Source organism: Microdochium trichocladiopsis (genome assembly GCF_020744255.1).
Source record: "Microdochium trichocladiopsis strain MPI-CAGE-CH-0230 chromosome Unknown B0I36scaffold_1, whole genome shotgun sequence".
In the NCBI taxonomy this organism is placed as follows: Eukaryota; Fungi; Ascomycota; class Sordariomycetes; order Xylariales; family Microdochiaceae; genus Microdochium; species Microdochium trichocladiopsis.
Genome location: NW_025763544.1, coordinates 4621806 through 4645557, shown reverse-complemented (window position 1 = coordinate 4645557; position 23752 = coordinate 4621806). Strand labels below are relative to the sequence as shown.

Here is a 23752-nt window from a genome sequence, read left to right as displayed (position 1 = left end):
TGTCCCAAAAATCATCTATGCACAAAGTTTGAGGCAACAGGCCGCGAAAATGGCTGCGCTCACGTGAATCGTAGCGGGGAACCGGCGGCCACGCCATTAGCATTATTGGCGAGATGCCGTCGTCTTCCGCATGACGATATGGTGGATGTCGTGATTTCGTTATAGTCATGGGGCTACTGTGCCCGTCGTTATTGAGCGTGTGCCCGCCGCCTCCAGGTGTGAGTGCAGCAATGATGTTCTTGGTCGCGAAAAACACCATTCACTCTGCGCCCTTCTTCTTGCGGCCAGTCCTTCCCCGCTTCTTGGGTTCGGCAGGCTCGATGTCTTCGTCTGTTTCGCTCTCCGCCTTGGCCCTTGCGGAGCCCTTTGCGCCCTCTTTCTCCTCTCCTACTTTGGCGACGATATCCTGTAGGAAATCCCATTCCTGCCCCGAGTCAATGACCTGCTTGAGCATCTGTGCTGTGATGCGCTTCGAGTTCTTGTCCCGCGCGACGTCGGCGCTCTTCGTCACAAGCTGTACCATGAAGAGCTCGAGCGCTTTGCCCACGGCGATGGGTGTTTGTTGCGCGACTTTGCCGACCTCTTCATCGGCCTGCATTATGCGCTTGATGCGCGCCGTGGGGAATTTGGTCTTGACTGGAGAGAACATGATTTCGGGTTCCTTGGCTGGAGCCGCCGGCTTCGGGGGCGCCATCTCGGGCAGCGAGCTGTGAGCTGGCGGAGGGAAGCTTTGCTCTGCGGAGGGAGGGTTGGAGTATTGCGCCACTTGGTAGTTGCCTGCTGGCACGGCTTGTTGTCCCGCCTGGCTGTACGGATAGGGTATATGAGGCGCGTGCTGGCCGTAAGAGTTGAGAGGAGGAAATGCGGTCTGCGAATAGCCTGCTGGCGGCGGCGGCGGCGGTGAATGGAGATGGTTGGGCGTGTGCGGTCCCTGCTGCGGCGGTGAATAACCGAGTTGCTGTGGTGGGTGATGCAGCGGGTGATAATGTTGGTGTTGTTGCGGTGGTGTCACAGAACTGTGATCGTGTGAGCTGCTGGCGGCTTGGTAAGGTGAATGGTGCTGCTGGGGCGAGAATGGCGGCAATGGGGGGCCAGGATTGTTGTAGGAAGAACCATCATGGTAAGAATGAAGCTGGCTGGTTGGCGGCGCAGGAGCCTGACGGAGAAAGGCTTGTGGCGGAGGGGAAGTTATGTGGGGCTGGGCTTGAGGGGGCAGGCTGCTGTAAGCGTATGAGGGCGAGGCCACGAAGCCGTGCTGAGGAGGGCCTCCATAGCCGGCACCGTTCGGCAGAGGCGCTGGCGCGCTACGATACTGATTGGAATAGTCCGTAGATGGTGTTCGAGCATGTTGTCCGTATGGCTGCTGATGTGATGTTGGCGGTGGTGGCAAGGATATCTGGTCGCTCCCAGAGGATGCCAAGAATGAAAGGTCGGGGCTTTTGGGCGCGTAGGACCCGTCAATGGGAGCCATGGCGCCGGTTTGCACACCTGGATGGGAAACAAAATCCCAAGAGACGCCGTCCCAAAAGTGGGACAGAATACGAACGTAACAGGCGTACTTAGATATGTCGTGGTGGTTTGTGATGCAACCCCGAGGCTGTCAAAAGTGGGGCTGGCTTTCTGGCTTGGTGTTGCAGCCTCGGATCGGTTTGGAGCGAGGTGATGAGATGAGTAGGATCGCTCTCGGGGCTCTATAAGTCTGAGGCTCGTCCTGGCTCTGTTGAATGGCTGGCCTGACCTAACAGTGCTGGGAGCGGGGACTGCGTATACTCAGGCCTGTGTGTGGGTTTCCAAAGGCGAGGGTGACTTGTCGCGACAGTCCCACGCGATTGCCTGTGACGCAGGTGGTGGGTTTCGTTATGCAAGGCGCGTATCGACTGGGCGGGTGCCGGGAGGTGCGCTTGGGTGCGTGCCTGGCAGCACGGGCGGGTTCGCGGCTGGGCCAGTGGTTTTATATCCGCCTGTGCAGTGCCTGGCGCGGGTGCGCCAGCGGGTAGACCCTGGCAAGGATTTGCAGTACCCGCCCTGGCACGCTGTGCCATTGGGCAGCAGCGCTGGCTCGAGGCAGGAGCAAAGAAGGAAGAAAAAATAAAGCTTCCGCTCCGGCCTCGATTGGGCTTGCAGACATCCCACAGTGGGGCAGAGGGCGTGTCGCAAGTCATCGTGTAACACCAACCCTCTTTTAGCGGCCAGCCTTGCAGGCAGGCAGCAGGCAGGCCTCATTGCATCCTCAACCTCAACGGCAGTCTGCCCGCCCACCTCCCTGGGTCGCCCGCTCTTGCGCAAATCTTCTTGATGGTCGTCTCTGCCTCTGGGCGTCTGGCCATCTGGCAGATGATTGAGAGTTCGATGACTCCGAGCATCCGCATGCATACCTGGGCAACAATGACCACGGCTGGGCACGCGGACCTCCCCGTGGTCTCGACAACGCGCCATGGTGGATGTCGGGGGCCGCGGCCGATGATCCAAATCTGACACGTCCTGCCGCGCCCCACGTGCTCACAGATGATCACTTCCCTCCTGCCCACACAACGCCAGGGCCAGTGTCATGGCCTCCTCTCGACTCCTGCCAGAACTTCCAAGGTCTGCTTCGCTGAATCAATCAAACCCGCCTGCCCTGCGACCATGAGATATTCTCCTAGAAGAGGTGGCCTTTGGGCATCGGCATCCGCCGCGTCCACAGCATCAAGTTGCGCGACAACTGCAGCTTTGTCTGTCGTGTCTCGCACTCATCAAGTCATCTTGCAGCATGCCCGGTTGTTATACAAATCAATCAGTCAAGATTTAGCGCAGGTAGGTCAGACCACCAGACAAGTCTGGATTTTGGTCGCACATTCGCTGTACATCACAAGAGCCATGACTGCCTCTTGATGTGTTCGCAACAGACCCAAACACGCTTTATACCACAGCCACGGATGATGATGAGTTTCAAAGAGCTTTTTTGTCGGAGATCACACTCTCCAGCCCAACAAGAAGCCGGTCGCCGTGTATCACACATGGCGTCAAGGTTTCTAGGGCATTGGAGCGATCGATGAAGGCGTTACTTGATCTAATCTGACATGGCTGTGTCACCCCGCATGTTTCTCCTTTCGTGGTTCTCGTCGTCTCTGTCATGACTCTTTACTTTCCCTCATTGGCCTCGTCGCTCGTGATGTTCTCCTTGATTTTCTTCACAATATCGGCCAAGCCCTTCTTCCGCGCGTCGATTGTGTTGCACAAGAATAGACTGGCGACTGGCCAGGCATGGATCTCCCCAGCTTCCGCATGCTGAGTGACCCTGAAGCTATTCCGCCGCAGGAAATCCTCGAGGTCAGCTATTCCTGCCGCCAACATCTCTTCGGCACCATACGTGAGGTGAACGCCCCTACTCGGGAGCGCTTCGCTCCACCAATCGACATCGCGACAGCTGCCCGGAGATATCAGAGGGTCGTGGACAAACTGTGCACCGCCGGCATACTGTTTGGCATATCCATGAAGATGGCTGGCCTCGAGGTAGTCGCTCTCCGTGTTCCTATGCAGCGGCGAGACCATGGTGACCCATGGTGAGATGAGCACGGCAAAACCAGGCTTCTGCAGAGAATAGGTCGGCACGTAGGACACCCGCCTAGGCTTTGCGTCAGGTCTGGCAATGTGGAATAGCAGTGTAAGCACGATGCCCGCGCCCGCCGAGTCTCCGGCGACGCAGATCTTGGAGGCGTCTCCAACCATGGACGAGACGTGCTCATAGGCGGCGATGGACTGGTTGAGCTGCGTAGGGAAGCACGCGTCAGGTACCAGAGTGTACTCGAGCGAGAAGATGGCCGGATTCTTGTAGCCACTCTCCGACAGGAGGCTCAGCCAGGTGAGCAGGAATTCGAGGTAGAAGTATGACGACCCCATCATGAAGCCGCCACCTGTTGTCCATAGTGAGACGTGGTCAACAATCTGGATCGCAGGCAGGCCTGGTGTGATGTGTGTTTGGCCACCAGAGTCGACGTACCATGAGCATAGAAGATGCAGCAATCAGGCCTCTTTGTGGGATCCTGGATAATCCATATCCCCTTGAATCGTTTCTGAACCCAAGATCACATGTTAGCACTTGGATATGAACACCATGAAATAGGCAAAAATGCTTCGCGCAACTACGCAGTGAAGCTTCGTAAAAGAAAAAAAAAAGAAAAAAGAGACATTGAAACGAGAACACGAAAACGAAAACAAAGAAAAAAGACTTGCCCTCTCACCATCGCCATACTCCCTCCAATGCAACGGGGTCTTGAGGAACCCGTGCCTCAGCAGCCTGAACCTCAGGAACGGGAGCGCCACGGCCTTGGAGAAGAAGACCCTGCCGATCTTGGGCGGGATGTTGGAGAACGCGTACCGCACGCAGCGGATGACAAAGTCCTCAAAGGGGCTCGCGACGGCCACGAACGGGGGCTGCCGGTGCGCGGGCACGAGGAAGCGCGTCTTGAGGAACTGGAACGGTAGTTTGAGGACTATGGTTGGTTTGGCGGGTTGGAGGTTTAGCTTTTCGCTGTTTTACCGAAGAGGAGGCATATTCGAAATGTCATGCTGGGCGTGAGGTATGCATGCATGCATGCATGACGCGGATATGTATATGTCGATGAGTTCGAAGCACATTTCCAATCGTGGTGGGAGTTGTATGAGGAGAAAGAGAGAGAGAAAGGACAACTTACGCAGAAACGGCAGACATGGGATCAGGACCCCAAGCGTCTCGAACAGGCCGACCTGCAATGGCAGCTGGATCGCCAGGAAGACGCAGAAGGCGATGCAGTCGAGCGCCGAGACGGGGCCCAACATGAACATTTTTGTTCGTCGTTTCGCTTCGAACCCTCCAAGAATCCAGAAACAGTCGTTGTGTGCTCGTCTCGGTTCTCCGGAGACGCTGACATGCAGGTGTACCTGGTAATGGTTGGATCCGGCTGGCTTAATGAGCGAAAGTATGGATCTGTGTGCAGTATCCGTTCTGATATCACAATCTGGAATCGCGTCGAGTGATTTCTACAGCCGGGGAAGCCGAGATGGAAGGGCAGCGAAAGGGAGGAATGAAGGCAAACGAGTGTTGTCCTGAACGAGACCAATCGACCCCCTCCGTGCCTCGTCTAGATGCAAAATTGCATGTGACTGCCACCAGCAGCACAAGCCCAATGGAAGCCGACAGAGTCAATGAGGCCGACAATGACTTTGTCGGTGCGCCAGAGCTAAGGTAAGCAAAGACACTGCTTGTGATGTGCAAGTGGTGTGGTAACATCCCGCGCCTGCACTCCAAGGTTGGTGACGTACGTGATCTGCGTGCGCTACATTACCGGGGCCCTGGCGCCAGCCCTGGCGGACCCCAACGATCTAAACCCAGATCTAGCCCGCTCCCCATCCTCCTCCACAGCTGCAGGTAACCCTGCGGAGAGAACTGCATCTACATCTTTTTCTTCAAAGCCAACGTGCCTGAATCATTCCTCAGGCTGATTGGGGTCTCTCGAGCTTGGGCATGTTGCGAGCTACGCGAGCCGAGAAGTAGGGGCGTATGGCGTTTGAGGAGCTCGAGTCGAGCAGAGGTCTTGTTCTTTCTCTCGTTCCGAGTGAGCAAATACACATCTGGAATTCACTTTTCGTTCGACCTTGTACATGCAACATGTTCTGATATTACCCGCGGCCTTTCCATCTAGTTCTTAAACTCCTTGAGCACTCTCCTCTCCATCTCCTCAAACGCCCCGAGCACCCTTCCATAACTCTCAAACACACCCTCGCGATACCCATCGTCGACCTTCTGGATGGCCTCCTCCTCCTTCCACCGCTTGCCAATCAGCTCGTCAAAGCTCTCCTCGGGGCCCTTCTCCAGGGTCCAGACGGCCTTGTACGCACCGCCCAGCGCGCAGGCGTTGCCGCCGACGTCGAGCCTGTACACCCCGTCCGCGCCGCCCAGCACGTCGCCCATGACCCGGGCGATCGCGGGGTTCAGCGACCCGCCGCCGACGAGGTACACCCGGCGAGGCTGCGGCGGCAGCTGGCTCTTGGCGCCGGGCGGGGCGGCGACGAGGCTCTGGGAGCGCAGGCGCAGCGAGAGCGCCTGCGACTCGACAATGACGCGCGCGTCGGCCTCGGGCGGCCAGCGCGGGTCCCCCTCCGGCACGGGAGCCAGGCCCGACCCGTCCTCCGCGGAGCACTCGTACCGCCACGTCCCCGCGCGCACGTTGGGCACGATCTCGGGCAGCGGGAAGTACAGGCCCAGCTTGGCCTTGCTGGTCTTGGCGTCGCCGCCCGGCTTGACGTCGAGCGGCGGGGTGTCGAGCACGGCCTTGTTGAAGTTGGCCCATGGATCCTGGCCCGCCGGCGGCTTGGGCAGGTGATCCCGTACCTTCTCCCTCGCGAGGCCGCCGTTCTTGTAGCAGAGCATAAACATGTAGTGGCCCTTTGTCGTCGGGTGGTTCATAAAGTGGTATGACGGGTCCGGCTTGTACGTCGCAGTGTTCATGAGGAACGTGGTCGAGGTGCCCAGGGACACAATCGCGTCGCCGGGACGCAAGGGCAGGGCGAGGATCGTGGCCGGGTTGTCGCCGGTGAATGGTGCGATCTTGCAGTCCTTGCTGAAGCCGAAGCGCTCGACAAAGTACGGGCTGATGGTTCCGAGAGGTTCCGCGCCCTCCAGAGGCACCTCGCCGAGCTTGGCGCGCAGGTCGGGCACGGCGTCCTTGCTGCCTGCCGTAAGCTCAAGCAGAGGCTCGTTCCATTGCTCGTTCGCAATGTCCCAAAGGTTCATGCCGGTGACGTCGCTGATCTCAAGCGGGGCGATGTCACCAAGGAGGACGGAAGCGAGGAAAGACGAGACGAGCGAGATGCGAGCCGAGTTCTTGTAGACCTCGGGCCTTTTCCGCCGCATCCTCATGATCTGTGTGCCCGTGAATCTCTACAACACGCGAGGGTCAGTTTCCCAGAACACGAGCCAGATTTCGCAACGAGGTCTCGGAGCAACGGTCCAGGGAGAGAACACTCACATGGTGGGCAGAGCTGCCTGTCGCCTCGGCGAGCTTGGCCTCATCCCCCAGGTGGGCGTCGAACAAGTCACACTCCGCCTGCGTGCTATGGTCCTGCCAATTCGGCGCAAATGGGTAGGCAAGCACGCCATCGAGCTGCTCCAGCAGGCCACTCCCACTTCCACTTCCGCCTTGGCTGTAGCCCAACCCCTTCAGCGCCGCCTCCGCCTTGTCGTTCCAGAACACGCTCCCATGCTGCTGTGCGGAGCCGCTGATGCCCTTGATCCGGCTGATCGGGCACTTGGCGTCGTCGCGCAGCCGCGTGAGTACGAGGTCCAGACTCTCGAGCCACAGAGCCACGGGGGCATAGACCTCGCCCTCGGCCTCGTCGGTCAGGACGCCCTTCTTGATCTTGTACTTGGCGCCAAAGTCGGCATCGAAGTCGACTTTCGCCTCGGAGACGACTGTCAGGTTGGAGGCGACAACGATGGCTGTGGGAATGAAGAGATGGGTGTTCCAAAGTCAGTTGTGTTCATTGAGTAACGGTGGGTTGAGTAATTGGCCCAAATTTGGGCAATCGGGTCTCACCTTTGAGCTGCTGAGTCGACAGGTCAAAGCCCAGGTACAATGGCCCAGAGGCCATCACGAAGTCGAGCGGATTGTGGCCGAGCAAAGTCTTCAGGGGAAAGCAGTGATTGTGGTGGTTCTGGCGTCTCGAAAGAAGAGCGGCGTGCGGTATCTCCGTGATCACACCGAAGTCGGGTTGTCGACGGGGTCCAAAAGGAAATAAGTGTGTCTTAGAGCAGGTCTTCGACAGGTGGCAGAAAAAGCACACAATAAACCCGGGTGAAGGCCACGTGCAGACGACTGAAACAAATAGATTTCTTTGTCCCGGCTAAGGTAGTAAACATGCGCTTTTCCCGTTGAGAGCGGTTGGATTCGGGGGCTTTTTCTAGGCGACGGTGCAACCAACTTTACTTCAACGCCATGATATCCGCACGAATCACGCCCGCATTACGTCGGTTTGACGTGCCCCCCCAAATCCGCCCGTGTGGGGAAGAGGGGTCCCACCCCCAATTTAATGATTCCCCTCACCATTGAGCAACAGCAGCACGTGTACACGTGGTCTCCTCTGTGATCATACGCAGGTCATGCCAAGTTGCCAGAAGAACTCCTTGGATAGTATTGTAACCATCAGCATGCATAGTACAACTGAGTCGAGTCATGATGGGCAACCCCAGCATGTGGTTTTGAAGGACCCGTGAAACAATGGGAAAGTGGACCGCCGAACCCACCAAGAATAGCATTTAGCCTAAATTCCGTAGAGCTCCGACGATGCAGTTTCGAAGCGAGTTTCGTTCAAATATGGCAGTGTCACACTTCGTCTGGCCGTCCTCCGAACTCGTTGACGGCCGTACGAGTGAAATGAGGACCTCAACACATGACAAGAGCCTGAGTCAGATGCACACACATTTTCGCTGCGGCGGTCCGTTCATAGCACCAGCAGGACATAGAGCAGATCGGACCTGTTGTTGAATACGACGACTTTTTGGTCTGAAGCAGTTTTGGGTTTCTCAAGTCATGGCGACAGACAAGATGCTGTCTAAGCCCGTTATTGCTCCATCTATATTGTTATTTTATGGGTCGAGTCTTGTTTCCGGGCCCTGCAAGCCAAGGATATTTTCTATTGACAAGAGACTTCAATGCCATCATTGGTGGTCAGTCAGGATGCGGCTGGCCTCTGCTCACCAAGACCCTTCTTCTCTATAGTCTTCAACCGTTTAATGCTTGTGGCCGTGGCCATTGTGGTGGTCATGGTCATGGTCGTCGTGCTCGTCCGCATCTTCTGGTTCCGGGCTCGACTTCGGGCTCATGTCGCCAGGGATGAATTCATCAAACTTCGAATTGACCTCGTCGTCCTTGGAGACAAACCGCACGCGCACTCTGCGCGCACCCCGGACCTTGGCTCCCACCAGCGTGCGAATCTCCCGCTCAATGTCTCGGGTGTCGGCGATGGTCCATGCCCCGGGCATGGCGACCTCAACGTCGATGAGATAATTTTGGCCAGACTTGACGCCTGTCACTTCACGTACTTCCAACTCGTGTCCGCCGTCGATCTTGGCAAACGCTTGCCTCGCCTGCTTGGCGACTTTGTTCTGCACGTCCTCGTCGATGCTTCGGTCTGCAAGCTCGAAAAGCGCTGCGATCGTGTTCTCGAGGCCGGCTTTGACAATCATGATGGAGATCAAGAGACCGCCCACAGGGTCTACCCAAGCGGCACTCTCCATAAAGTTGGCAACTAGGATCGCTCCCAGTGTGATGAATCCGGTCCAGCTGTCGACGCGGTGGTGGACAGCGTTCGAGGCGAGCACGGACGATTTGCGCTCTCTGGCAACCTTCATAGCTGTGCACAGAAAGTCGTGTCAGTAAGCAATATCATGACTCTCTCTCTCCCTCGCGAGTGGTGACACGTACTCGCATAGTATAGCCATTCCTTGATGGCGATTGTGCCCGCTGCTAACCAGGCGGCATGCAGACTGGGTATTATGTGTCCGTGGCCGTCGTCGTGACCATGGCCATGGCTGTGGCTGTGGCCGTGCGAGTGAACGTGAGAAAGCAGGTCGGCTGCCGCCGAGGGGTCCAGGAAGAAGTGGCCATATAGGGACAGCAGGCTGCCGTAGCCCATCCACAGACCACCGAACAGCAGCATTCCTGACACACCGAGGGACCCGAGACTCTCAATCTTGCCGAACCCCGTTGGAAACTTGTCTGTCGGCGGGCGGATGCTCCAAGAGATTGTGGCGAGGGTGAGCACGTCAGAGGCGAGATCCGTCACGCTGTGGATGGCATCGGCGACCATGGCCTGCGAATTGAACATGTAGCCGCCTGCGCCCTTGACAATGGCCATACCCAGGTTCGAGTAGAGACCGATGCGGGTGATTCGCACGCCAGCATCGTTCTTGTTTCCCGAGGTGAGGTAAGTATTGTCGTGATGATGGTGGTGGTGGCCGCCGTGGCCCCTCGTGTGCAGGAGCGAGCCCATGGCTGGAAAGGAGCGGCGGGGCGGCCGTCGTGCAGGGAGACCGTGCTGAGCTGTCGTGCGATTGAGCACTGGCTCTTGTATCGGCGGCGAGGTCGGGATCGAGGAGGAGGGAGCAGAAGGACGGTCGGGCGTGGGAGAGCACGTGCTTGGTGTGGTGGTGAGGACGGGGCGCGAGCTAAGAGAAGGGGGCGGCGGCTGGTGGTGTGGTTGTGGATGCGAGGCGAGTCGATCTGGCCTTTGGGACAAGGGGCCAGGGCGGCTAGAGCGAGGACGCGCGCGCAAAGGGGCTGGCGAGGCCGCGTGGAAGCGACGTGGCTCGGCTGTGCAGGAGGAGGATGCAGAGGACCGGTTGAGCAGCGCCCGTGTCCACGTCGAGCTGAGCAAGGCCGGCGTTGCAGGCACGCGGCCTCGGCAGGACCTGGTCATCGGCAGCGGAGGCATGGCAGCGGCAGCGGCAGCGTCCGGTCCGGTCAGGCGGCGAGAATCTGGGGCCGGCGCATCCAAGGCACCATACCATGTGAGCGAGGTGTCTGGGGGCTGTCGAGTACTTATGGCCGAGCGGCGGGCAACTCACTCGGTAGATGGCTGGAGTGTCGAGGACGGAGATAATTATGGCCCGCGCGGTTCAGGAACAATGACCAGAGCCGACATTCGCAGGCCGAGCCTTCCGCTCGCTTCATGCCCGCTACGTCGAGCGGCCAGCCCGGGCTCCCCTCCCGTCACAACCGGCCGCCCTGAATCGGACGATTGGTGATACATGCCAGCCGGTTATGGGGCTTTTTGGGCGCCCTTGCTGGGGGCACAGGACGTCCACAAGGGGAATTTCGTCTAGCGCAGTGCTTGCTTGGGGTTTGACTCTGGTCTCTACACGCAGGTACCTCGAGGTTAAATCGTCAACGCTACTTCTATCCTGGCTCCATACTACCAAGGCCAGACAGAGACCATCGTCGTTCTCACCTGTCGAACCGGGAAAGCAATTCTAACAGAGGTGGAAGAACCCAAAGAAGCCCCAGATCCCCGGTGTCGGAGACCACCTGTGGCCGTGCCCAGGCCCAACGATCCGATGTACGCGATTTGACAGCGATCTGCTTCAACAGCTCCGTGCCAGCTTGGACACTTTGAAGACCCGACATCTTCACGATCTTCTTTCCCCACGTCTCCTAAGGGACATCATGCAGAATGGCATTTGATCGTTGCGTAGAAAGCATGCTTCTATGTACTCCTTGCTGTCTTTGACCCGAATTCACAATGGGTGTTTGCCAGGAGCTCTTAGCCCCGGCTTGGCAGCCCTCGGCGTAGTCCACTTTATATTCTGCGTGTCGTCATGCACCCCATTGGCGCTTGGGAATTCCACCCTGCAGTGCAGGCATTGAGACAATGTGATTGCTGCACTTCACAAATCACCAACGACTTGATATCCCACCATATCCCAACCGGACCAGGCCGACGACTTCGAGCTCCGTTACAATCCCGCTCCGGCCGCACTTTCAGCTGCCGGACATCCCCCATCCCGGGTTCGTCGCCCCAGATGCGCAGCTCAAAGCTCCGAATCCCCTACACGGACATCCTTGCGGCGCCGACAATCATCCCGGCGAGCGCAACCTCAAAGACCGGCGCCCTCGCCGCGCTGCGCAACTTCTTTGGTGGTGACGACGCTCAGCAACATCAGGCGGCCCAGGGCAGCCAAGGACGACTTCCCGGGCTCATCACGAAACGACAGCACCACCCAGTAGCAACGAATGCGGGGGCATCGCCCACGGTCGTCCTGACGGGCGCGGGGATATCTGTGGCCAGCGGCCTCGCCGACTACCGGGGCACCAAGGGCACGTACCGCGTCAACAAGACATATCGGCCCATCTACCATCACGAGTTCCTCCAGAGCCACGAGGCCCGCAAGCGGTACTGGGCGCGCAGCTTCCTGGGCTGGACGACGCTGCACAAGGCGCGGCCCAATGCCACACATTTCGCGGTCAAGCACCTGGGCGAGCTGGGGCTCGTGGACACGGTCATTACGCAGAATGTAGATTCCTTCCACCCAAAGGCGCACCCACAGCTACCTACGGTCGAGCTACACGGCTATCTGAGGGCGACTACATGTACGTCTTGCCACGAGGAGCTGCCTCGGGACGTCTTCCAGGATGAGCTCGCCCGCCTCAACCCGGCCTGGGCGGCATTCCTGCAGGAGATTATGGCCACGGGCGCGCTGGACACGGAAGACCCGGACGAGCGAAAGGCCAGGGGCATGCGTGCCAACCCGGATGGCGATGTCGATGTGCCCAATGCCCCATACACCACCTTCCGCTACCCGCCCTGCCCGCGGTGTCTGAGCAGCCCCCCCGTCCTGGCGGATGGGAGTCGCGCGACGGTCGAGTCCGACGCCGATGGTGGGTGGAAGACTACCAGCAATGCAGGCATCCTCAAGCCGGCGGTCACAATGTTCGGGGAGAATGTCCGGCCCGCAGCAAAAGCGGCCGCTGAGCAGGCGATCGAGGACGCCGCCAGAGTCTTGGTGCTCGGCACGTCGCTTGCGACATATTCTGCGTGGCGCCTGGTCAAGAGGGCGCAGGACCGAGGCGTCCCGATTGCGATTGTCAATCTTGGAGGAGTGAGAGGTGAGGATGCATTCTTCACAAACTTGGACCCGTCACAGAATGGCGCGCAGGGTGTGAGGGTGGAGATCCCGACCGACGAACTGCTCCCTGCGCTTGTCGAGGAGCTTCGGCTCTCGAGAAAAGAAGCAACTTTGGAGGACGGCCATGACCACAGAGTAGAGGCCCATGGAGCGTCTGTGTTCAAGGACATGATGTCGTGATGTCGTCTGCGAAACGACTGCGCTCCAGCATCGCCGAAAAGGCATTGGGCAGCGTTCCGGTCTAATATACATTTTGGTGGACTTGTTGGTACATCTTGATACATGTAAATACATACTCAAAAGAAGCTAGAGAAGCTGGCCGCCTTGGTCTTTGTCCCGCTGTCCGTGGCCGAGGTCGGTTCCGACTGCGTCGCATCCTGTTTGCTCTCAGCAGGTGCAGACTGGGACTGGCTCGCAGCAGCAGATCCGGACGAGCTGGGCGCTGATCTCGACCGACTGCTCTTCTGTGTGTTTTTGAGTATATCGTCGCGCTCGATCTCGCGCAGCACCTGCTCCCACTCGAGCTCCTTCTGCGCATCCCCCGTGCCCAGCGCCTTCTCCACATCGACAGGCTCTCCACGCTGCAGCTTCTCGACAACCTCGCGGAGCAGGCCGATCCGCACGTCCGCTCGGCGGGTGAAGGCGCTGAAGTCCCTGCGCAGGGCAATCATCTGGATCGACATGGACCCGATGAAGAGGAAGATGACGATGAAGAAGGTCGCCGGGTTCCACTCCTTGGACCGGGGCTTCTTGGGCGCGACGAGGAACTCTGGGTGGTGGCCCGTCTTGCGGCGGAAGGGCTTTGGTATCATTGACTTCCAGAACGAGGGCTGAACGACGGAGGGGCCGGAGCTCATGTGCCGGCCAGCAAGGACTGGCGGTTGTGTTGGCCTGCACTGTGGTCGAAGGCTGGGGAGAGAGGCGACGGTGCGCTGAGCACGGCTGCTGCGGACGCCCCGCGCGATTCGAGCAAGCGCTAGTGACTTGTCCATGGAGTGCGACGCTGTTGTGGCCGTTGTGGCCTTTGTGGTGAATTGAACTTGTGCGAGGTTGGCTTGACCTTGAAATCTCGAAATCGAAAGGGTGGCACTTGGCTCTGAGAGCACCTCCTCCACCCATCCACTTCATGCCCGCCATGAATTTCTGGCCAATGGCAACTGGTGAGCTGCTCTTGTTGCTTGGTCGACGAGACTTACCCGTTCCGGGACTAGCGTCATTGGGTGCATCCCCGTCCACACCCCGGGAAGTGAGCAGCCTCTGGCCAATGGTGGCGGCCCCAGGTGGGATGCTTTGGGCCCTGTCAATATTGATTAGGAGCCGAGCGCCGCGGACCAGGATCGTGACGATGAGCTCCAGTTTATGTTTGTGAGCGCGGGATTAGGGAGCATTTTCTTCATCTTTGGTTCGACGCACAGCAGCCGGGATACGATATCGCATTTGCATTGGCGTCGCTCGCATCTTCACTTTGCATTGTTTCAGCGCGGCGTTCTGGAGTCACCCGAACAGAAAGGACAGGGCAGTGTCCAGGACCGGCTCGCCCAACCACGAATTACGCACACCCAGATGATGCCTCAGTGAGGATCTCGCCCTCAGACACGATACACGACAAGCTCCATTTCCGACACCAAGCATCACCAGCATGGCACCCTCGAGGGCCCAGGTCGACGTCGTCCGCGACGGGGTTGCCTCAGCCAGTGCCTGCAACTCGAGCATCTCAGCGACCCTGAAGCAGCTCTTGCAGGACATGACCGCGGAGAGCCACGAAACCACAGACAAGCGTACGACCGGCACACGTACAACCAAGGCGACAACAAGGACGACATCATCACGAACGACAACTAAAACGGCCGGGCGGACAACCACGACAAGCCGAACGTCAAAGTCGACAACGACTGCCAAGGCCGACAACGATGGAAGTCTCCCACCAAAAGAGAGGGCTGTCCTCGCAACACAGGTCATCAACGCGTCCCTCAAAGCCCTTGGCGATGCGGCAAAGAACACAGAACCGGCCCAGGCTGGCAGTACTTCAGACACCGCAGAGTCTGCCGGCCCGAATTCAAGGAAAGCCCTTCGGCGATCAATATCAACCCCAATGGCACCCTTACAACCTCGCGCCGTTAATAAAGTCTCGACATCGCCCATGCAACAGTCAGAGAAGCTGCCACTTTCTTCGCCCGGGGTTGTTTCGAACGGCTGCCTCGCCCTTGTTGAATGCGCTCATGTCGCATTCAACTGTCTGAGGACCTTGCAGTCGGCAGGCACGGTCGCCTTACCCGAATTGCAGCTCGAATCCGGGTTGTCTTCCTTCATCAATAAACTGATCGCCCTGAGGCTCTACGAACATGCATTCAAGGAGATACGCCTGCTTAAAAGACGACTCGAGAGCCTCCTCGTCAGTCCGCCGGGCCAAGCAACGAGACCGACTTCGGCAAGCGCGAATGCAACGGCGACAACTACCGCAAAGGTCTTCTCTGACCTGCTCGATTTCCCTCCGGACAACGCAGCTGGTCCGTTGTTGAATCTAGTGATATCGACTCAACTGCAAGCACTACGCATATTACATGGCATGAACAAGACGCCTCTGCTGACGGCGGTACTGCCTCTCCTACGACTGAAAAATGCGACATCACCGTTCCAGTATATCAGGCTGTCTCTGAAGAAGGGCACCGCAGATCGTAACAAGGGCTCGAAACAGCTGGAAACTCTATCGCAGACGATTCTCTCCCTGACGTGCAGCTTGTCGATGAAAGATGACGGCATAGCAAATGAGCCGAAACTCAGCTCTCGGCCTGAGACCTGCTTGGAGGCCCAGTCCATCGCATTCGCTCTGAAGCTGCACGCATGGGAGTGGGCCAATGCCCGGGGTGATGCTGATAAGGATATTCTGCAGCCATTCTCGAAATGCTTACAGGCTTTCACCCGGCGGACGCAACTTGAGGCAGCTGCAACGTATACCGTTGTGACTGGGGCATGCTCACAAGTCTTCGACCAATTACAAGCTTCTGGCTGCTCAGCGTCAAATGCCGCGCCAATCCCAATCTACGAAATGCTTGCGGCTGTGTCTCAAGAAGCCGGCAAGCTCAAAGAAGCACTGGAGTGGATGACCAAGGTTCGGGACAACAGCGACACTGCCAAAGATACACCTGCACGACAATGCTCTGTAGCTGCACGAATGCTGTCTCTCAGCTTGAGGACTGCTGGACAGAACCACGAGAAACTGGCTGCCGACGTCCTGGAGGGTCTGCAAGGTCCGTTGAGAGGGAGCACAGCAGAACTCGATGAACTGCTGCTCAGTGTCTGCAATCTGCGAAAGACTGTAATGAGCATGCTAGTGGGCTCGCCAAAGAGGTTGACGGACCACCGTGTGCAACAAGAATTACAGAGGTTCATCTTCTTCCTACCACGATTCTGCTTGAGGTGGCTAGGCAAACCCCCAGCCACCCCAGGATCAACAAAAGACCTCCTCCGTTTTGAACAGCGTCGACAGTTGCTAAAAAAGTATGCTCATCTGGTCATCGATTCTGCCCTTATGCTTTTGAAAGTTGCTCTCGACAAGGCAGCATTGGAGTGGGAGCAGTTGGACCCTGTGCTGCAGGATGTCCTCGGCCTGTTGGAGCATTTCGAAGACACCTTCCGATCGAGCGTGCAAGAGAACCCCTCGAATTCGTACCTGGTCAAGGTCTCCCACTTCTATTACCAACAGCACCTCATCCTTCGCAAATCTGCGTCGGAATCCACCGAAAAGGTATCGCTATGCGCGCTGCGGAGGTCAATCGACTCTGTCAAGAATGCATCTCACCACGAGCGCGTGCGTGCGCAGTTGCTTGTCAAATGGGAACGATTCGCGGAGCTCTGCAGAGTGTCGGGCCGAAAAGACGATGCGGCTGATACGATCAGATCTATCAGAGACCACCTGCTTAGAGAAGACATCGCACAGGACATTATTACAACTTTGTCCACGAGGCCTGTTGTTGTAGCTTGGAGGAAGACCGCCGAGGCTGAGGCATTATCACGAGCAGTGTGCAACCTGGCGAAGCTTGATAAGCAGCCTGTAGACTGGACTTGGCTTTTCTCTGGCTCGGACAAGTTCGTCGCTCTTGAGCATGATCTTTATTTTGTGTACACCGACGACGCCAGGGTATCACAAGACGAACAAGCCTTCACCTCCCTCGTCGAGTCCCTTTTGGCATTGTATGAAGCACAACAATATCCAGTCAGGAGGTTTCGAACGCTGTTGCGAGTCACTCTGAGAAGTCTCGGACGTGAAACGGACACCACTTGCTGGCAAGAAGAGCTCCATGCGACCACAGCAACGATCTCGGAATCGCCGCTCGCAGAGGACGCCGGCTTGGAGGGATATATTCCACATCTGCTTAGCCTCGCGGCATGCACGTTGGCACTCATCCGAGACGATCTAGATGTCTCATCGGTCAGGCAAGCACTGGGCCAATGGACAAAGGCCCTATCTGAATGCGCCACAACTGAACACCTTCTCGAGCACATAGACGATCCCGAACAGCTTCTCACCATGCTACAGTCCTTGTCCGATCTTGCAAGGATCAGAGGATTGGCGCTCTTGGCTACGGATGCACTGGAGCTCTCACGCAAGGTGGCTCAGCTTACATCGGATGGAAACCAGGACAGACAATTCGTCCATGCCTCCGCCCTGATACTCCAACAGCTCCAGCTAGGACAGTCTGGCAGGGCCCAGAAAGTCATGGCAGAAGGCGAACATGACATCGCTCAGCTGCAGATCGCTTCGGATGCAACGGCTGGCTTTCACTTGGCTGCGGCTGAGTACTATCTGGCAGTTGCAGAGTACGAAAAAGCAGACGCGCACATCCACGCCGCCCAACACGCTGCCTCGAGTACCAACAAACTGTCGGCGAAAATGGTTAGCGGCATCGAGAAGCGATTGTTCGCTGCACGGGCGTCTTCTATTGCATCGCTGATTGCACTCGAGCGTGGCGAGTTACATCACGCACTCGACCTTGCAAAGAACGCCGTGCAAAGTGTCTTCCACGATTGGGTACGCTTTGAGAACCAAGAGTCCTTGGACGAGACAACAGCCGACACATCCCACCACGAAAGGACGGAAGAAGGCAATGGTCTTGAAAAGTCTGTAGCCGAAAAAGTACACCCTGCTGTCGATATGGCGGGACCTCGCTTCTGGAAGATCGCATGCGCGTTATTCGAGTTTACGTGCCGCCTGTCGTGGATATACGCACACTTTGGGCTATATCAAGAAACCCTGTACTACGCCGAGCAGGCTCAGAAGATTGCGGCCAAGACTCGCTCCAATGTCTACTCCTTGCAGGCGACAGCTTGGCTGGCTTTCATTCACCGCAGTGCTGGGGATACAGAAAAGGCCGCGCACCTAGCAGGCACGTTGCTGCCAACTATGAATGCAATTGAGCCTACGTACGCCAATGTTCGCGCTCTATGTCGGCTGAGCAAGATCTACCACGACACTGATCCCGAAGCCGCTGCAGAGATTGTCGCCAAGGCTGACTATATGATCAAAGTGCTGGCAGAAAGTCAGGAGGCGACAGCATATCCACCAGAGATCCAGCTCGAGGACGACATGGCGAAGCTCAGCATAACTCAGACCTCGACTACAAAAGCGCGAACCAGACAGATCAAGGCACCAAGGGCGACCAAATCTACGCGAGCTAACACAACAGCTTCTAAGGCGATTGCTAATCGAGCTAAAGTGACCATCCAAACGGCAAAGCCGCCTGTTGTCCTCGATGTTCTTCTCGGCCAACTGCGAGCTGCAGTGTATCAACAGCAATCTCTCATGTCTATACAAAACAAGGATTGGCTTGCGGCCACGAAGCTGCTCGAGTCCACCACAGCTTTGTCAACCATTCCTATGGATTTGCCCGAGGTCCGATATCTTCAGGCTGTCAGCCTGGTTGGTCATAGTCTAGAACTCATGGGCCATGACTCCGTCTTTTCCGTCATCCAAGAGTCAACCCTGTCGTTTCCTGCCATTGCCGCCGGTGCCAAGGACAGAGCCAGCATCGACCGATTGTCTTTGACCAAGTCTCCAGGATCCCGCGCGTCCGTGTTAGAAAGCCAGTCTTTCCAGGACGGCTTGCGCCGCGCCCAAGACTATCTCTTTGAGGCTCGCTCTACTGCCACCCGCAATGGCAACGCTTCACTTGTCCACCGCGTGGCTCAACTGCTGCAGAACGTGGCGGTACTTCTGTCCACCACCGTTTCAACAAAGAGCTACCGCTCTAGCCACTCTGCACATGCGACTTGCTCAGTGGAAATGGCGAGGAATCTTATCTGGGGCCGTGAGAGAAAGACTCTTGCACAAGACTCCAGGAAGCTCGCCAAGTCTGCGTGGCCGATGCTCATTGAAAGCTCGGACAGCAACCGACGATCCAGTCTTGAGCCGGCGACCGATATGGCGAGATTTCAGCGCGACTTTGTCGACATCATTCCTAGCGACTGGAATGTCGTATCTGTATCGCTGGGGGCGGGCCAGCATGACCTGTGCATCACGAAACTGCAGGCTGGCCACAGTCCTTTCGCCATCCGGCTGCCCCTCGAGCGGGCAAACTCCAGAGATGCCGACATTGATGTGTTTGACTTCCACCAAGGCCGTTCAGAGCTGCTGGAGATCATCAGGAACATTAATCGCACGTGCCACGATGCCCGTGACATGAGTCAGAAAGGCGCCAAAGCCGAATGGTGGGCGGAACGAGAAGCTCTGGACGAGCGGATGAGGGACCTCTTGGACAACATGGAGCAGACATGGCTCGGTGGGTTCAAGGGAGTGTTCGCTCCGAGCCAAAGACAACCTGAGCTCCTCGCCAGATTCCAGCGATCGTTTCTGGACATCCTCGACAAGCATCTTCCTTCGAGGCGCCAAGTCCGAGGCAAGAAGCCGAAATCAGCGCCAGGGCCCAAGATCACGCTTGACCCGAGAATTTACGAGTTGTTTGTCAGTCTTGGAGACGCGACTGCTCCAGAGGCAGACCTGGACGAGCCTCTGAATGACCTACTCTACTTTGTGATCGACATCCTGCAGTTCAATGGCGAACGCAACGCGTACGACGAGATTGACTTTGACGCGATGGTGGTTGATACTTTCGACGCCATCCACTCATATCAGGACGAGGTCAAAGCCGGGACACCCGACGAGCATGTGCCGCACACCATCTTGATCGTTGACAAGGCCTTGCATATCTTCCCCTGGGAGTCTCTTCCTTGCATGGAAGGCGCTCCTGTGTCGAGAGTGCCCTCGCTTGCATATCTTCGCAGGCTCATACTCGAGCAGAATATACCTGGAGCAGGGCCGCGAGCGCGAGAGGAGACGCAAACGGCTCACACCGCCGAGCAATCCGACATGGAGGTCGACTCGGAGCCTTCACCTGGCAACCACGTCCACCCACGCCAGGGCCACCACATCTCAATCAAGTCGGGCTCTTACATCCTCAACCCGGGCGCGGACCTCAGCAACACGCAGTCGACCTTTGGCCGGCCCCTGGCCAGCATGCCGCCGACCTGGTCGTCCGTCGAGGGCCGCGCCCCGACCGAGGCCGAGTTCGAGGCCAGCCTGCTGTCCAAGGACCTACTCCTGTACTTTGGCCACGGCAGCGGCGCGCAGTACATCCGCGGCCGCACGGTGCGCAGGATGCCCAAGTGCCGCGCCGTCGCGCTGCTCCTGGGCTGCAGCTCCGCCAGCCTCGCCGACGTCGGCGAGTTTGAGTGCCACGGCCCCGTGTGGAACTACATGCTCGCCGGCAGCCCCGCGGTGGCCGGCACGCTGTGGGACGTGACGGACCGGGACATTGATCGGTTCGCGGGGAGCATGTTTGAGAACTGGGGCCTGTTGCCGCAAGGCACATTCTCCTCCTCCTCCTCTTCTCATGGAAGTGGCGGCAGCGGTGCGCAGGATGGCGGCAAGTCTCGATCTGGAGGGCGCAGTCGGAAGCGCGGAGACGCTGGTGGCGATAGTAGCGGCGGTAGCGGCAGTGGCAGCAGCAGTAAGAAAGGCAAGGCCAGCGCGGCGAGCCGTTCGCGCAGCACGGCCAGCAGCGCAAGCGGTACGGCGGAGGAAACTGACAAGGCGAGCTTGGTCGAGGCGATTGTGCGGGCCAGGGGCGCGTGCCGGTTCAGATATCTGACTGCCGCGGCAGTCGTGGTCTATGGCATACCCGTTTACATCGGGGTTTGAGAGTGCACGACAGTGCTCGCTCTCTCTCTCTCGCGCGGAAGAGAAGACAAGGTTACGGGATTGGCGATTTTGTGCCTGTAGAACATATTGGATAGATTACGTCGCAGTTGAAGTTGAGGGACATGGAAATGAGACATCCTTCTTCATCTCAGACAGCTTTGCAACACAATGGTGAAGTGCATGGGGTTGTAAAAGTCATTTTCTAACATGTAGGAACTTTCTATGCATATAACTATCATTTTTGGCACTTCTACAGGTAGGGCCACCGGGCCACACGACCAACGAGCAGGCGTCGACTGACATAAAATACTCCGACTCGAGTGGATCGGGAAATGGCGAGTTGTCAAAGTCAAGACGGTTCACAATTCGCTCCACGGGCTCCACGAGACCGCAGGCAAAGAAACAAAGACCCCTGTCACCCGAGCCACCCACTATATCATGACGTCGAGAAGCCCAGGGGGCGGGACTCTGCGAGTTGCATCGTGCTAGAATGCCACATCCGCAGATGATCTACAGTGCGGTCTCGTCATTATCCTTCCGCGGTAGTTTTAGTCTGGAAAGTAAGAGGGCAGCCAGGCAAGCCCGGTCGTCGCTGTTGCGTTGATCAGCTCGCTTCCGGTCGACATTGCAGACCTCGACTTTCTTCAGGCCGCGAAGCTGGAGTAGCTCATCGACTCCCAGCGCATCTGTGAGGAGGGCCTTCGTCCTGTGGCCGAAGTACGGGCGAAAGCTCTGTTCTCGCTTTGTGAGGTGTCGTGTCGTGCTTCTCGAGATGACGACACACAGCGACTCTAGAGAGGTGCACTGCTTCAGCTTGAGGATAGCGGTATCGGCCTGCGGGCCACACCAGTGAAACTTGATGCTGCGGACGTTCTCCATCAGGCCGATGTCCCGGTCAAGACTACGCCCCATCTCGCAGGCGCAGGGGTAGTGGAAAGTCTGCACATCGGGTTAGACGGATCTCTGGTCCCTGAAAGCGATCAGCGCATCTTACATATCGTTGATACAACGCCGCGTGTATCTCCTCACGCAGTCGTTTGCTGGCACCGAGTGCCGCGACCGACTTTTTCGTAAAGGTCATCCATTTCGCATTGTCGTGTGGTGCGCACCAGCAGCCGCCTGGCTTCTTGGGGTGTGGTATCAGGACCTTGGTTGTCTCGTTGGATCGGAGATAGTACTGGTAGACATTTTGCCGCACCTCGGGTGGGAGCTTGAAGAAATATGGGAAGCCGCTCGTAGGGACTGGTTTGTCTGCAATGGCAATGATTTCTCCACAGGTTTTGATGACGGCCAGGCAGTGCGTCGACTCCTCTGGCTTCTTGGCCATGATCTCGGAAACCTTGACCATGGTCTCGACCATCGCAGTACGATTGTCTTTGGAAAGTCTGACCAGGCGTCCGAGCTCGGCCTCAGTGATCCTGCTCGTCGTGAAGTCGTCGTGGGCCTTGAGCATGGCTTGGCTCTTGGCTGACAGACCATACCGCGCCGGTAGATTTAGCATACGGAATTCGTAGTACGTCGACATCTTGGAGATTTCGAGCACCGGCGGCGGCGGAGGCAAGACTGGGATGGAAAGCCTCTTCAAATTCAGATATCGCGAGAGCAACACCAATCGATTACTGGCAGATGACGGGCTGTCTTCTATGGAGATGTCCGAGGAGCTGTTGGCTCGAGGGACTTGCTGTAAGTGGCAAGGGTTTTCATGTAGGCAGTGGTTTGATGTGCAGTGAATCAAGCTGACGATGTATTGAATGCACAAGATGCAGGGCAGTCAGTGGTGCACGTCACGGATACCACAAGCAGATGCTGGTGCAGCCGTGCCATTGCTGGCGTCAATACGTGGGAAGGAACGTTGGCGATGCCTGCCATGAGATAGCAGTTGGTCGTTGCTGCCACCGATGAGCCGGGCACGCATGTTGCCAGCCGCACACGCGTCTCTGACTTTGATACACCATTCGCCAGCTCCTGCGTGCTCACTCGAGATACACACCTTCGAGAACAGACAAACCCCCCATTGTCACCAGGCCACGACGTCGCTTCCCTCTTTCCTTTTCAAGAGGTCCCTGGGTCAAGTATGAATCCGTCCAGGCCAAGGCGTGGCCATCGTTGGTCATGCAGGGCGGGCGTCGCCCAACTGCTGTCAGACAAGTGCCGGCAGGGCTTTGCGCCTCTGCTGCATCTCACAAGGATTCCGGCGTTGCTCGCATCGACCAGGGGGCGGGCCCAGAGGGAGATGGTGTGACATTTGAGCATTCGGCCCTTATGTACACCTGGCCTGCCTGTCACGAGTCCGGTTCGAGTCAACCTCCTGCAAGGTCCTGCCGCTCGCTGCGCACGGCCCTGCAGATCTGCTCTCAACCCATCGCAGCACAAGGCGCCAGCCATCCTACATCAAACTCGAAACCAAGCCTCCTGTTGCTGCATGAATCAAGCTTTGGCCAGTTGGCTGTTGGGCAGTCCTGATGGGACGGGGCTTCTAAGGCTAGGTACGAAAGCCGACGCTTAGGTAATGGCACCCCATGTCCATACCCTCTTGTAGTCATGCTGACCAAGAGGCGCTGCTGGTGCTCAGGTGGACGCTACACGCGCTTCTCCGCATCCATGTCCGCATCGGACTGTACCCCACACCCGTCGCTGGGCCCCCCCAGCAAGGGTTCGCCGCCTCCCACCCTTGAGAAAGTCCTTGCCAGCTACCCCAACCTTCTCCAGCGGCCCCCCCTACCATCGTCGCCCTCGCCAGCTGCCACTTGATTACATCCTCGGCTGCACACACTGCTGCCCAAGTCTTGTCGCCCTGCTGCTGACGCTGCTGCTGCCGCCGCCGCCGCCGCCAGTCTCGACGCTACCGCCGTCACTTCTCAAAGAGCACAGGTGCCTGCCAGGTCACGACTTGCAGTGCTCGCAGCCGCGCCCGCACG

The 23752-nt window shown here is 57.7% G+C and overlaps 8 protein-coding genes across 8 annotated transcripts; 2 read left to right on the top strand and 6 right to left on the bottom strand.

Moving 5' to 3' along the window:
* Positions 1–400: 400 nt before the first annotated feature.
* B0I36DRAFT_204618 (histone-fold-containing protein) lies at positions 401–631 on the bottom strand (the record flags this gene model as incomplete). Its single annotated transcript, XM_046148813.1, has 1 exon — positions 401–631. A coding segment is annotated over one exon (231 nt), but the record flags the coding sequence as incomplete, so codon positions are not given.
* Positions 632–2995: 2364 nt separating this feature from the next.
* Positions 2996–4886, bottom strand: B0I36DRAFT_19075 (Alpha/Beta hydrolase protein). The gene is made up of 4 exons (XM_046148770.1): positions 4674–4886; positions 4213–4472; positions 3980–4052; positions 2996–3893 (listed from the first exon to the last, which is right to left on the bottom strand). Exons 1-4 carry the CDS (start codon positions 4801–4803, stop codon positions 3121–3123), a joined length of 1236 nt encoding a protein of 411 aa, XP_046019137.1. The 5' UTR covers positions 4804–4886; the 3' UTR covers positions 2996–3120.
* Positions 4887–5391: 505 nt separating this feature from the next.
* B0I36DRAFT_312087 (actin-like ATPase domain-containing protein) lies at positions 5392–7888 on the bottom strand. The gene is made up of 3 exons (XM_046152459.1): positions 7554–7888; positions 6987–7456; positions 5392–6898 (listed from the first exon to the last, which is right to left on the bottom strand). Exons 1-3 carry the CDS (start codon positions 7606–7608, stop codon positions 5657–5659), a joined length of 1767 nt encoding a protein of 588 aa, XP_046019136.1. The 5' UTR covers positions 7609–7888; the 3' UTR covers positions 5392–5656.
* Positions 7889–8497: 609 nt separating this feature from the next.
* Positions 8498–10585, bottom strand: B0I36DRAFT_312085 (cation efflux family-domain-containing protein). Its single transcript, XM_046152458.1, has 2 exons — positions 9441–10585; positions 8498–9369 (listed from the first exon to the last, which is right to left on the bottom strand). The coding sequence occupies exons 1-2, from the start codon at positions 10447–10449 to the stop codon at positions 8747–8749; spliced, it is 1632 nt and encodes a 543-aa protein (XP_046019135.1). The 5' UTR covers positions 10450–10585; the 3' UTR covers positions 8498–8746.
* A 951-nt stretch (positions 10586–11536) lies between these two features.
* On the top strand, positions 11537–12820 carry B0I36DRAFT_234611 (DHS-like NAD/FAD-binding domain-containing protein; the record flags this gene model as incomplete). The annotated part of the gene is made up of 2 exons (XM_046149330.1): positions 11537–11651; positions 11739–12820. The coding sequence occupies 2 exons, from the start codon at positions 11537–11539 to the stop codon at positions 12818–12820; spliced, it is 1197 nt and encodes a 398-aa protein (XP_046019134.1).
* A 58-nt stretch (positions 12821–12878) lies between these two features.
* On the bottom strand, positions 12879–13732 carry B0I36DRAFT_19044 (uncharacterized protein). Its single transcript, XM_046148769.1, has one exon. It carries the CDS (start codon positions 13630–13632, stop codon positions 12937–12939), a length of 696 nt encoding a protein of 231 aa, XP_046019133.1. The 5' UTR covers positions 13633–13732; the 3' UTR covers positions 12879–12936.
* A 1240-nt stretch (positions 13733–14972) lies between these two features.
* On the top strand, positions 14973–20987 carry B0I36DRAFT_312083 (peptidase family C50-domain-containing protein). Its single transcript, XM_046152457.1, has one exon. The coding sequence runs from the start codon at positions 15207–15209 to the stop codon at positions 20832–20834; it is 5628 nt and encodes a 1875-aa protein (XP_046019132.1). The 5' UTR covers positions 14973–15206; the 3' UTR covers positions 20835–20987.
* Positions 20988–21016: 29 nt separating this feature from the next.
* B0I36DRAFT_19034 (uncharacterized protein) lies at positions 21017–22545 on the bottom strand. The gene is made up of 2 exons (XM_046148768.1): positions 21829–22545; positions 21017–21773 (listed from the first exon to the last, which is right to left on the bottom strand). The coding sequence occupies exons 1-2, from the start codon at positions 22357–22359 to the stop codon at positions 21345–21347; spliced, it is 960 nt and encodes a 319-aa protein (XP_046019131.1). The 5' UTR covers positions 22360–22545; the 3' UTR covers positions 21017–21344.
* Between the last annotated feature and the right edge of the window lie 1207 nt (positions 22546–23752).

Coding starts and splice junctions, on each gene's coding strand:
- B0I36DRAFT_19075 (XM_046148770.1), bottom strand. CDS start 4,803: ATGTTCATGTTGGGCCCCGTCTCGGCGCTCGACTGCATCGCCTTCTGC. Junction 4,053..4,212: donor AGTATGGCGATGGTGAGAGG/GCAAGTCTTTTT, acceptor TCTTGGGTTCAG/AAACGATTCAAGGGGATATG. Junction 3,894..3,979: donor CTGCATCTTCTATGCTCATG/GTACGTCGACTC, acceptor TATGGACAACAG/GTGGCGGCTTCATGATGGGG.
- B0I36DRAFT_312087 (XM_046152459.1), bottom strand. CDS start 7,608: ATGGCCTCTGGGCCATTGTACCTGGGCTTTGACCTGTCGACTCAGCAG. Junction 7,457..7,553: donor GTCGACTCAGCAGCTCAAAG/GTGAGACCCGAT, acceptor TCATTCCCACAG/CCATCGTTGTCGCCTCCAAC. Junction 6,899..6,986: donor CAGGCAGCTCTGCCCACCAT/GTGAGTGTTCTC, acceptor CGCGTGTTGTAG/AGATTCACGGGCACACAGAT.
- B0I36DRAFT_312085 (XM_046152458.1), bottom strand. CDS start 10,449: ATGCCTCCGCTGCCGATGACCAGGTCCTGCCGAGGCCGCGTGCCTGCA. Junction 9,370..9,440: donor GGAATGGCTATACTATGCGA/GTACGTGTCACC, acceptor TTCTGTGCACAG/CTATGAAGGTTGCCAGAGAG.
- B0I36DRAFT_19044 (XM_046148769.1), bottom strand. CDS start 13,632: ATGGACAAGTCACTAGCGCTTGCTCGAATCGCGCGGGGCGTCCGCAGC.
- B0I36DRAFT_312083 (XM_046152457.1), top strand. CDS start 15,207: ATGAACAAGACGCCTCTGCTGACGGCGGTACTGCCTCTCCTACGACTG.
- B0I36DRAFT_19034 (XM_046148768.1), bottom strand. CDS start 22,359: ATGTCGACGTACTACGAATTCCGTATGCTAAATCTACCGGCGCGGTAT. Junction 21,774..21,828: donor CGGCGTTGTATCAACGATAT/GTAAGATGCGCT, acceptor CCCGATGTGCAG/ACTTTCCACTACCCCTGCGC.